A 13336-nucleotide genomic window follows, 5' to 3' on the forward strand; every position below is an offset into this window, starting at 1 on the left:
TTTTTCTGGAAAGAAATCTTTATTTTATTCCAAGTTGAATAAGAAAAGATTAGACATGTCGTTTTGAAATTTGGAAATCCACTTTTGTGGATTTGCTTCTTTGGTGATGGCATTCATAAAATACAGGATCCTACATTTACGTAAAAGCAAAAGTTTCCCAGGTTACAGCCAAAGGTCAGATGGATTTCAACTCTTCCGAATCTGGCAGAGCATTTGGGGGAGTATTTCGGAGGGGGGGGGTTCTCTTCTTTTTTTTTTAATGGCCACCTGAAAAATCAATTCTCAAAACTTTTGAGAGTGTGTGAAAGTGGCATGAAAGCAAAGCAAACCTTAACAAGTTTGTGGGTTTACATTCTACATCACCTAGCAACCCCCTGGCTCAGCCAGATCTCTCGTCTACCCTTAGTTCTGTTTACAGACTATTCAGACGGTCCTTCGAAACCATGAAAGATATTCAGTTTCATTAGTACCATTCTCAAGGAGAAAATAATTAAAGTTAAATGAACAAACACTGCCTGGTGATGGTTTGAAGTCCATTCTGATTTTAAGATGCCCTTTGAGGCAACTGCATAGATAGTTCAGTTTGAACATTTGTTGTTCAGTACCCAAAGGTATATCATATTAAACCATGCCGATAAATAGCCTGGAAACAAACGAACAATAAAAATTACTTTTAGCTAGACTTGAGCAAAGCAAAGAAGCTCTGCTAGTAATAAGTTTCTAGGCATGCCCTCCTGATTGAATTTTTTATTTGATCCCTACCCTGGACATCTAAGCTGATCCATTCGTACACTGAATAAAGACAGGGAAAGAGGCCTGAGGAACAAAGCATCTCTCTTTAAAACTGATTTATTACCTACCCTTGGAGATCAAATCATATTCCATAGAAGGCTGTGTGCATTTTAGTGAGTAGCTTAATTTCATATATGATTGTAATACTAATAATGCATGCCCTGCCACTTTCTATTTGGAAACTGCTTATGTGCTTAAATCGACCTACTCTTGAAATTTCTGAGAGTAAAAAAAAATTTTTAAGAAAATGTTTTTTATGTGCCTTTTTTTCCCATAAGCCCATTCTCTGAAAAATCATTTTGGAAACAACCAAACACATGTTAAAGCTCAAAATATTTTTCAGACGTGTTAGTAATTCACTTATATTGAACACTCTTGGCAAAACTGTCTCTTCCCCCACCCCCCATTTAATAACAGTTTTCTGATTAAAAAACAATATACACTTGTAGAAATTTTACAAAATACAGAAACAGAAGCAACTACCTAGAGATAACCACAGATGGCTTTTTAGAGTATTTCCTTCCAGTCTTTTTTTCTGTGTACATATTGATGAAACTAAGCCTTGAGTTAACTTTTGAAGTTTATTTGTTAGTATGTGTACATACCTAAGGTGATGTTTTTTCAAGAGCGAGGAGTTGAGAGGCCGGAGCCGTGTTGGAAGTAATGAACAATTTTTCTTAGAGGCCTCATCACTAAAATATTAATGTGAGCATCAGAGTAGCCATTTTTCCATCTCATTCCATTTGATTCTTTCTTTTTTCCTTGTTGAAATGACTGTATGCCTTAACTGACACATCCATTTATAACCATTCATGTTGGAAAGTCGGACATTCATCATGGTTGGAATATTACATCCCCAAGTCACTTGTAGCTTCACATAGGGGAAAAAAAGAGTCTTTTATGAAAAGATTTGTAATACAATAGAGATTAATGGAATGTGGAGAGGAAAATGCTTTCAGTTCCTCGTGTAAAGTGAAAACAGGGCGGCTCAGAAATCTTGTATTCTTACTATTTGTATTTTGTTAGATCTCTGTCATCCACAGTACATGGCTGGGTTGCATGAGCTCTTTGTGCTTTGTTGACAATTGACAGACAAAGCAAAATTATTCCTGAAGCAAGGTACTGTGTACTTAGTTGTGACCTATTACAGCCTAAGAATGTAGCTTGCTTTTGAGTTGGATGAATAGGGAGAGTATTTTATAGAATAGGCTTGAATATACTAGGAGAGATTTTAGCTGCCCATACAGAAAGATACATGTCCTCCATTGAACTTTTTCCCCCAAAATGTAATTTTCTGTATAAAGTCATTTCAAGTATATTTTCCCTGGTTGCTTGTACGGAGACAGTTTTAACTGTTCTAGTATTGTCCTACAGTGGTAAAATAAAATTGCTGGTAATTGTTGGCTTTCTCTGCTCACAGTATAGCAGGAGAAGATGGCTTGCATGGGGCTCTTTAATGTACCTCAGGTACATCTTCTGATGCTCAGCTTCTGATTGCAAATTAAAATAACAAGCCTAGGGTATTGAATTTGATGTGAGGCAAAGCAGAACAACTTGCTAATTTATCCTGTAATATACAATTGCTGAGGTTGGAATTTTTCCACTTGTAGTGCTATTCTCTGTGTCTAAATGAGGACCACTGTTTGCATCTAACCCATCATAACAGTTTGGGAGTGCTCCATTATCTTTTCAGCAAACTGATGGCAGAGTCTGGTCCTTGCACAGATGATAAGATCAATAAGTTTCAAATAACTTGGATGAAATGACATGTGACTGTTCACTTAAAGAGATGTCTTACTTTAAAAATCAATTTTAATAATATTTAAAATTCTTACATTGACCGACGAGGCACTTTCCACTTGTTTTGTTTGATAATTTTGTTAAAAATATTTTTGTATTAACTTTGGTGAATAGCTAGTTTATGTGTGTATCTTTCCTGATCTGCTCTTTCGTCTCCTACCCTGGCACCTCTCTGAGACTTAATAATCACTCTTTGACACGCCAGCATGCTGGAGTGTAGAAGATTTAACTTTAAAAGCAAAATTATGTTCCTGTTAAAACTTCCCCTGGAGATCTTAGGAAAATTTTCTCCCAGTTTTGGGTGCAAATGTGGGTCAGAAAGCAATTTGTTTTTTGATATTTCTGGAAATCCCAAATCACAACATGTCATTCTTCAAAAGCAGCTGTGGGCCCATACTGTGCACTGTCTATAAGAAGACCCGTTTTACACTGGGGATAATTCTGTGACAGAAAAATGTGACTGCACGGGAACCCCAGAACATTTATAAATGGTTTTGGGTGAAAAGAGTGTCTGGTATTCTCAAAGTGCATATAGTTTGGGGAGAGGAGCAGTTAATGGCCATTATAGAAAAATAGTAATGATACGATGAACTCTGTAACAGCACACATGCTGGCAGACCTCGCCCTGTAACCCTGTCACCGCACTCCTGGAGAGCCATTACAGTTTAAGTCATACGTCACTGCAGTACTGTGTTGTGTTGTCTCTTGAAAATCTCTGTAAATCCCAAAATAAAGCACTTCTGCATAGTTGTACTATTTTGCAATCAAATTGAGAAGCAGCTCCACCTAATCTTACGGGTTATCCCTAAGTTCTCCATTTTGGGATAACACCAGGCAGAAACTGACCAGGCTCTTTCCTGGTTAGAATAGTGCATTTTGAATAATGCATTGTCAGCTGTAAGTACAGCACTGACATTCCCCAGTACCGGAGGCATATGGAGGATAATAACAGTATTTGACATTTACTGAACATTTGTGCGTGCTTTCTTATAACAACTCTAATAGGGTAAACAACTCTAATAGGGTAAATATTATTACCTCCTGTTTTATAGACGAGGAAACTGAGGCTTAGAGAGAGGTTTGGCAACTTTATACAAAATTACCTATTAATAAATGGGAGGGGAGAGACCACACTGAAGTGCATAACCTTTTCATAACCTCAGCTCAGTTTTCTTGATTGAGTGTGAATGCTTGTGCTTGATATTGGGTGGGACACTACCAGATCCAAAGTGGGTCATTCCCTTAGGGCCTGACCGTCCAGTTAGGGAGGTAAAATAAGACGGTTCCAGGAGAGTGCAAAGCAGAGTGTGCTCAGTGGCAGCTGGGCTAGAGGGAGAAGTTCCTGAGGGCTGGGAAAATTTTACGGGAGAGGAATAGAAGTTGATGCTCAAGGAATGGGCATTTTAGGCAGAGGTTATACAGCATGAGCAGAGACAAGGAGTTGGCAACAGGCAAAAAGTGGTGAGGACAGTGAGAAAACCACCACTGTGGGGCGAAGAGCTGGCGTAAGAGAATGATGAGAAAGGAGGAATGGGACCATAGCATGTGTTCTTATCCTCTGTGGAAGGTATACCATTGGGGTATGGGAGTGGAGAGGCCTTGGGAAGCTACACTCGCAACTCTGTGCATTGGATGTGGGAGAGCATGGAGTCAGGGAAACCAGGCATGAGCTATTACAGTAGTTCAGTTTTGAGGTCTGGGCTTGAGTGAGGTTGGTGATAATGGGACTATAAGGCCAGCGGACAGATTTGGTAACTGATTGGGAATGGGAGAAAGACCCATCATATATTTGATTCCAGAGTATGAAAACTGCTGTGAAGTTGTTTTCTCCTGTGAATTTTAGACCCTTTCCTTGTTTTCCATAAATCTGCTCCTGTGCATTTTTATTTTATTGCTTCTATTTTATTCATTTATCTTCTTCAAAAGATATTTTTGAATGCCTCCTATGCACCACATTTCCGGGTGTGGGTGATTTCTGTGTGTGCATCCTTCTAAAAATACAAATGTACGCAAATGAATAGCAGTTTGTGTTTGAGGTGCGGCTACCAAGAACACCTCAGTTACAAGTGGAAATCGATCCCTTTTTAGCATGTGCAGACAGAAACCATTTTCGTTGAGGCCTCAGAAATATAATTTAGCAATCAGAACCAATCAGCATTTGACACAATTTCATACACAGTGATTTCAAGGAATTAGTGATGCTGAGACTAAAGCAACAGGTGATAGAGTTTTGCATGTTTTGGTAAAGGTTTGTTTTGCTATTGGACAGGCCAGCAGTCACGTCTTTTGAACCCTCTACTTATAAACATGGTTAAAGTAGCCATCGGAAAACTTAATGACCGTATTACTCTTGGTTATGACAATGTGGCATTGCATAATAAAATGACATTTGGATGGCAGACATCCTTAGAGTGGTTCTGGGGTTTTTTATTAAAAGCCAAACATTTTTATAGGTTGGACTTCCAAAGAACTACACATTATTAATTTTTTTTTCCTTCCACTGACTTGGCAATGTACCTTTGGGCGGCATGTTATTTCCCAAATTGGAAATGAAAATAAGTTTAATTTTGTCCTTGTGAGTGGTAATTCAAAGGGAATTTATACAACGTTAGTATTTTCTTTTGCTTTGTTTTTATCACCTATGAGAGGCAAAATGCACTGTGAGATCTTGTGACGTAAGATTTGCGCCATCATGGAATATTTTCAAAGGCCTGGCATATTTATTTTTAACAGCTCAAATGTTCCTTGAAAGGTATATTTAGCACAGTCAGTCAATATTTGCTGGGGGAACAAAGGGTTAACCAAATGTACTTGACAAAACTGAATGGAAGCAAAGCATATATTGAATATGATTAGGGCCTCTTTCCCCCATAGAAGAGTTTTATTTAAAATATGCCAAGACCAAAAGCTTAATTATCAAAATAAAACAAGAGGCATAAAGAGTTACAGGCTTCTAATATTTTTTTTCAGCCCCAGTTCCCTTCACACAGTTATCAGCATGTTTAATTTCCATGCATAATAGCACTAGTTATTGTTGTCATTTGTAAAGGGAGATTAACAGATAGTAAGTACAAACAAACTCAAATAAGTACTGAATAGAGAGGTGACAAAGAAGAAAAGACCTCTTTAATGTTAATTATAACTGGTAGGCAGTCTAGACAAATTATATTATCTGTTTTCTATATGATTTGAAAGGACATTTAGTTAGTAACTCTGTCAGAGATAGAGTTGGGTGTTTGCTTTAGAAACAGGTGAGGTGACAATTTAGCATCTCCCTGGTTGGCAGCTCACCTGGTGAGTCATGAAGTTGTCGTAAATTGATGGAATCAAGTTTCAAAAACATCTGAAAAGAACTGTAGCTTTTGAACATTATATTTTAAAAATTAAAAAATAATTTTAACTTCTGGGTTGTATTCTGGTACTTAATACTTTACTGTATCAAAACATGGTAATTGACCTATCTGCTTGCTTTTTAAAATTTTTTGTTAAGAATTGAATGAATTACAGCTATGGTTGTGAATATTAACTGATAGACATTCGCAAGTGTGTAAAGCCTCAGGTAGCAAATAGTGTCACAAACCCAAATGAATGATTAAGGGGTGGTTCAGTCCTGCATTTTTCATACGTGGTTTCCTTGAATGCTACTGTTTCCTTTATTAATATGCCTAAGTTGATACTTCAAGAAAAAACTAGTCTCATGTTCAGTTTTATAGGCTACATTTAAAATGTATTACCAGCTGCTGCTGTCAGCCCCACAATCCCTCTGTCTCCCCCATACCTAGAACAGGCTAAAGCAAAGTATCTTGTGTCTTTAATTCTGAGGGGCCATCGATTGTGAGCTGCACTCTTAACAGCTTTTTTGGAGGAAACATAAATACATGTCACTTGTAAAGGTGTCTGAGTTTCAGAAACATTAAAATGTGAATAAAACCATGTCCTCAAATCAAGAAAATGTGGTAATAGGCCTAGGAATTGGAACAAACAGTTGCCTATGACTCAGAACCACTGGTTCTCTTTTCTAGTTCAGGGTATTTTGGTATGGTAGTAGCTATATGTCTCAGATAGGTAGAAGCTACATGAATCCCTCCCTTCTCTGTGTTGTTTTAGTTGGTACCATACAACTTGCTTCTTAAAGCCAGCCCATAGTGAATTGCTTTTAGGCTTTGTGTAAAGCTTTTAGACCTTGCTTTCCTATTTAGATTATAATTTCCTGTAAACCCATCAGTTTACATTCTGCATGTAATCATACGAGTTTTTATTTGGAGGTTTTGATGTATTCGGTGGGGTTGGGGATTTCTTTTAAGTAAAGAAAATAATGTCTCATGTGATTTGTTTTTTTTTTAACTTTATGAGTTTCCTGACTTTTATGTTTGGGGCATAGATCAAATTAACACATCAGGAAAGAAGGGTAGAGAGCTATTTCAGAATCTCTAAGGAGGGTTTGAATGAAATGAGTCTACCTTGATCACAATGAGTCTATCTTGATCACGATATGGTTTTTATTTGTATTAGTTGATGGCGGTGATAGGACTGAAGCATCCTTTGTCTCTCCAGGGCTGGTTGATTTGTGAGGAGCCAACATGTCGAAATCGAACTCGGCACCTTCCCCTTCAGTTCTCCCGAAATGGACCTCTTTGCCAAGTCTGCATGAAAGCTACACTTCGACCAGAGGTGACGGTCGTATCATGCTCAAGAAGTGTGTGTGTGTCTGTGTGTGCGTGTGTGTGTGTGTGTGTCTGTGTGTCTGTGTGTGTTGGGGGGAGCTTGCTCCTCCCTTAGCTCTGGGAAGTCGATATTTGGTATATGCCCTGTGGTGACACCCTGCACACATGTATTTAAGAAAATATCCAGACTTCAAAAAGATACATGCTTTATTTTTCACATCATGAACAGTATATATTTATATCTAAAAGAGAAGCTGACTGGTTCCCATATGGGTTACTCATATCTTTGGTTGCCACTTCTTAATTACAGAGAATAGATAACTTTCCTTTGTAGAAACTGCTGTTACCTTTGGACTGGATCAGAACCCCTTTTGCAGGGGCCAGAAAACCTCCCAAACCTATCCCATAAAGGGCTTATTTGATTTGTATGGGATTCCATTGTTTCTAAGTAGCAGCACAGAGGAGTAGTTCTCAAGCGTTTTCTCGTCCTTAGTACGTACACCTGAGGGATAAGGCAGTCTCTCGTTGGTGACTCCCATCTGGGGAGCACATAGTCTGGAAGCACCTTACTGGTAATTAAGATGCCTTCCCTCTGTCGCCCCCTCTGAGCATCATGGACCCAAGCAGCATTTCCCAAACTGTGCGGAGAGGAATGTTTGAAGGTCTTCCAGGCAAAGAGGGTTTTGTGATCAAGTACTTCTAGCCAACTCTGGGCTGGCCAAGGTTAAACAGGACTTATTGTAGATTGTCCTGGAACCTGTAAAATGATAATGTGAAGTCTGCCTCACCAATACAGGACTGTAATATGCCTCACTTTCCAAATTTATCCGGTCCAAGGATTTGTAAGGATCTGGGTGAGAAGAGAGTAAGAATAGGGAACTTGTTATTTACTTATTTTTTAACTCATAGGCCAGTTTTACAACCAGATTTTATCTTCAGATCTTTTCACTGAAAAGGGTTGATACACAGGCTAGTTTTAGAAAAATATTTTAAAGTTCTCATGGGTTTTTATTTTAATTGTAAGATAATATATCATTTCACAAAATTTAACAAGAAGTCAAGAACTACAAAGGGCTACCACCATTGTTGTGTATACCCTTGTTCTTTTGCATATCCATATGTATTTTTTATGTGGTTTCAGTCATAATGAAGATACACTTTTGTATCATGTTTGTCTTTTTCTGAGCATCTGTCTCTGTTGCTAGTTAATTTTCAGTACCAAAACTTTTAAACACAAATTTAACCATTCCTCTCATTGGACATTTTAGGCAATTTCACTATCCCTTTACTAGAAAATTGTGATGAATGCTTTCCTGCTTAAATTATTTATTATTTCAAATATTTCTTATCAACAGTACATATCTAAGTGCATAAATACAATGTGGACATGATTCATGTTGCCACATTACTTTCTTAATGGATTATCTCAACTTAAGTACCAGTTTTACCACTGCCTTTGCAGCATTTGGGCATTATCATTAATTTATTTTTAACTAATTTGATAGGTATAAAATGTTCCTTGCCTTATTTAGTATATCTTTGATAATTAGCAAAGTAGGATGTAGATTTTTTTAAAAATATGGAACACATAAGTGAGAATTAGCTGTTATAGCGAATTCTTTTTACGTCAGTCTCGTCCTAAGATTTGCATCAGCAGGTGCGAAAAGAAAGCAAAAGTATATATATTTAGTGTGACTCATCAATCCAGTTGTACGCTCCAGGGGAATCACCTTGCTTCATGAATCGATGCTGCCTTTGAGACTTTTTAAGCATCTAGCTCATCAGGTCAAGTTCAGTGAAAACTGAATTACTTCTTAGAAAGTCAGCCGGTCTTAGGATTCCATTCCTGGTGAGAGAAAGTGAAAGGAAAGTGTACAGCTAGTAGATCGGAAACTTTCCAGTAAATGCTGCTGATGTTACTGGTAGTGCTTTAATACATCAGGTTATCTTTTATTATTTATGACCCTTTTTTAAATGAGTGAACGAACACATGCATTTTGAAGTATTTTTTCCCTTCATTTTCTTGTCCTCAAGATGGGAGCATGTTAGGCAGGCATTTACCAAGGTTATCAACTACTCTTCCCGGAGAAAAGCTTTCCTAGCTTAGCTGCTCAGGCCATGTTGCTGCTCAGAACATGACCGTCTGGAATAACTGGACGTTCAGAGCATCCTGGTTGGTGATACTGCTCTTCGCCATTCCTCACAGGGACCTTGACGGTGGGACTCAGCCCACTCTTTTGCAGTCCATTTTCAGTTGCTGGTAATGAGTGGGGAATCTCTTAATTCTATTTATGATGTTCCTGGGCTTTCCTAGTAGGAGGAAAAAGCTGCATCTTTTTAGAGATAGTTCCAAGGTAGCACCAAAATCAGTCGTGCGATGGACAGGATCATTGTAATTACCACAGGGTTTTCCAAAGGGTCTATTTTGCAGGATTATGCTTAACTGGGTCTTAAGTTCTGGGTTGCTGTGTCTCAGTCATACGTTACTTTCATTTAATAATAGTTTATTAAACCCCTACTATATCCTAGGCACTTTGCTAGGGACTAGGGACATAGCAACGAACAGGACATTTCCTTATTTGTAAAAGTAGTTTAGCATTACATGGATTATATAAAATTGATGTCTGTGGGCAAAAATAGGCATTTGTGAATATCCATATGGACAAAATCACCAGACTTTCCTAATGTTTGACTAGTGGGGACTTTAAATATGTTGTCAAGGTTGATGGTAAAGTACTTGCCTCTTACTATGCCAGTCTCATCCTCACATGATAAATCTCTCATTTAGCCCTGAGTTGCAATTGGCTTGAGTACTTTACAGAATTGACTTGGGGTATGAGAGCTGGCTCTTTTTCTGGCTCCTCTTGCCAGTGTTACAAGAAAGAAAGCTGGGACGGTTTTGTTCTCAGGGTTTTAGACATGTCTCTCTTCTCAGATACCTTAAAAAAAATCAGTTAAGTTTTTTCAGGTTCACGGCAATTTAACAGTATACAAATTGCTGATTATTAGGAATATACTCTCTGGCATCCTCTGCACATAGGAAGTGCAGATAAATACAGGAATGAAACCTCCAGTATATGTGTAAGTTCCTAAGTGAATAGAACCCTTTTTCACACTGATGATAGAGACAAGACTTATCCAAGTTAGAGAATAATTATCTTAATATATATTTATTTTAAGGATGTGGTTTTTTACTTAAGGTGGCCAAGTCTGTATGGCTAGTGAGCTGAACCCCCAGGGGATCCTGTATTATGTAATTCACCAAAAATAAAGCGTTAGTTTGTTTGTTTTGGTTTTTTCTTAATAGAACTAAGATTTCAAACCAAGTTAAACTTTTCCTCACTAACATTGCCATACTTGAATCCATACTTGATAAGAAAACATTTACTTGTGACGCTGTCGGGGGCAGGAGCCCTGTGGCGGAGTTTAGTTTGTTCGACAAAATTACTTGAAGACCCCTCATGAGGAAGGCACTGAAATGACTTCTAGTCCTACTGTGGGACACCCCTAGTGTTTCTCACATTATCCTCAGTTGTAAAATTGTTAAAATCTTTTGTAACGGAACATCGGTACCATATAGGACTCTGGCCTTCAAGGGAGAAGGGAAATACTGAACTTGTGATCATTGTGTGTTGCAATTTCAAAATGGCTGTGGCTGACGGATTATTGATTTAAAAAGTAGGTTAGAGACAGTGCAAATGTTGCCAGGCTACGTGGGACAGTGTCTTGTTTCTGCATAAGTTGAAAACATGAAGATAGTTGTGGTCTCTTAAGGCAGTAATCATAAGCTGTACAGGAAGAGAACCTTGGGACTGTGATGGAAAGTCTTAAACATCTGTATCTAGTCATGGGTTACCCTCCAGTAGATGACGGGTTTTTACCACGAAGGGCCTTTTGGAGTTCTCTGCTCTGATTTTCCTGTGCTTGTTTTCTGATGCAGAGTTTGCTAGATTCTACATGCAGGTTTGCTTAGCCTGAGCAGATGCTAGCCTTCCTTTTCAATATACTTTTTTTCATTTTTTTAAAAAGTATCGAGGTGAAATTCACATGACAAAATTAACCATCTTAAAGTGAAGAATGCAGTGGCACTTAGTATTGCTGCATTCACAGTGTTGTGTGATCGCTACCTCTATCTAGTTCCAAAACGTTTTCATTTTCCCGAAAGAAAACCCTGTACCTATTAAGCAGTCACGGCCGATTCCTCCCCTTCTTTCAGCCCCTGGAAACCACTAATCTGTTTTCTGTCTCTATGGATTTACCTAGGTTGGATATTTTATATAAATGGAACCATACAGCATGTGACATTGTGTGTCTGGCTTTGTTTCTGAGGTTCATCCATGTTGTAACCTGTGGCAGTGCTTCATTCCTTTTTATGGCCAAACAATAGTCCATTGGATAGATATACCACAATATATTCATCCATTTATCCGTTGATGGACACTTGGGTTGCTTCATTCAACATACTTTTAAAGTTTATTTTATTTTCATTAGCTAGATAGGTCTTACATTTGGCCTAAATTTGTGTCCTGTGCCTCCCTTGTTGGTCCTAGTTCAGTTGAATGGTATTACACAAAGCTAGACTGATCCTTCCTCTGTTCTTGCCTTCAGTAAGCACCTACTCTCTGCCTGTTTTCTGAGAACCTTTTAGATATTTGAAGGTAGCTGTCTTCCTAAGCTTTCCCCTGCCAGGCCAAGTATTCCTAGATCTTCAATCATTTCTTTAGTGCTTTGCTTTCAGAAAGTTGCATGCAGCACTTGGTGAGCTCTCACTAGCACTAGTATGGAGCAGAATAAACCTGCCACTGCCAACTTTTCTAGGTAGTACATTTCTTTGAAGTCTTTTTAGGGTTGCATTAACTTTCTTGGTATCCATATTCACAGCATTGATTCATTTTGAGTGTTTCATATGCTCAAACAGATAATAATTTCTCGACACATACAATTGCTAAGCCATGCCTTATCAGGTTTTCTGAGACCCAAGTGGTTTATTTTTACGTAATGTAAGACTCCATTAGTACTATATTAGTTTCCTAGGGCTGCTGTAATGAAGTACCTCAAACTGAGTGGCTTAAAACAACAGAAATTTCCTGTTTCATGGTTCTGGAAGCTAGCTAGAAGTCTGATATACAGGCACCGTAGGGGACTCTCCCTCTGAAACCTGTAGGGGAAAATCATTCCTTGCCTCTTGTAGCTTCTGGTAATCCCTGGCGTTCTTTTGCCTGTAAATACATCACTGCAGTCTCTGCTACCACAGTCACGTGGCCTCCTCCCAGTGTGTCTCTTTTCTTCTTATAAGGACACCAGTCATACTGGATTAGGGCCCACTGTAATCCAGTATGACCTCACCTTAACTTGATTTTCTCTGCCAAGACCTATTTCCAAATAAGGCCACATCCACAGGTGCTGGGGGTGAGGACCTCAGTATATCTTTTTAGGGACATAATTCAACTCATAACAGATAGGAAATGTACTGAGCTGAGGAAAATGGAGACCAAAAGTAACAGTGGCTTAAACAGAATAGACATTTAATTCACTACCTAAGAAACATGAATTTTTTTATCGTGTGACAGAAAGCCAGGTGTGGATTGCTATAGATATGGCTCAACAGTGTCATCAGCAGTGCCGGGCTTCCACCCTCAAGGTCACAGTGTGGTCCAAGGTGACTGCACAAGCTCCTTCAAGCCATCACAGGCTACAAGACAGAGAGAAGGTTGAAGGGTCAAAAGGATGCACTTCCCAGCCAAGTCAGTTCTTCAAGCAGCCTTCCCAGAACTCCCACCTGACACTCCGTGCATTTCATGGACCAGAAATTAGTCACATGGAGATAATAGCTTATTTTGTTACTAAAAAAAAAAAAAAGAGTAGACTGAGTATTGGGGGCCAACCAGCACTCTGCGGCAGAGACCTTCCAGTGAACCCTGTGAAGTCTCCCTTTGCTGTGCTCAGCCCATCACTGTCCCATTGTGGATATTTTGGATACTGGTTCTGCCGTGCACCCAGCTTTTTGGCTTCTACAGATCTGATGCTGTGATTAGCCTTCCCTCTTTTATCTTCTCCAAAATATCGATTAAAATGTTGAA

At 38.7% G+C, this 13336-nt stretch overlaps 1 protein-coding gene across 1 annotated transcript in view; it reads left to right on the forward strand.

Annotated features, from left to right (window-relative positions):
• POLA1 (DNA polymerase alpha 1, catalytic subunit) overlaps positions 1-13336 on the forward strand; it is a 306776-nt gene that overhangs the window by 197049 nt on the left and 96391 nt on the right. Inside the window, exon 35 of the mRNA XM_082681638.1 lies at positions 7147-7263. Within this exon, the coding sequence (XP_082537764.1) occupies positions 7147-7263 (117 nt within the window). The remainder of the gene's footprint in view (positions 1-7146; positions 7264-13336) is intronic.

The sequence above is a fragment of the Grampus griseus genome (assembly GCF_964374135.1).
Source record: "Grampus griseus genome assembly, chromosome: X".
Classification (NCBI taxonomy): domain Eukaryota; kingdom Metazoa; phylum Chordata; class Mammalia; order Artiodactyla; family Delphinidae; genus Grampus; species Grampus griseus.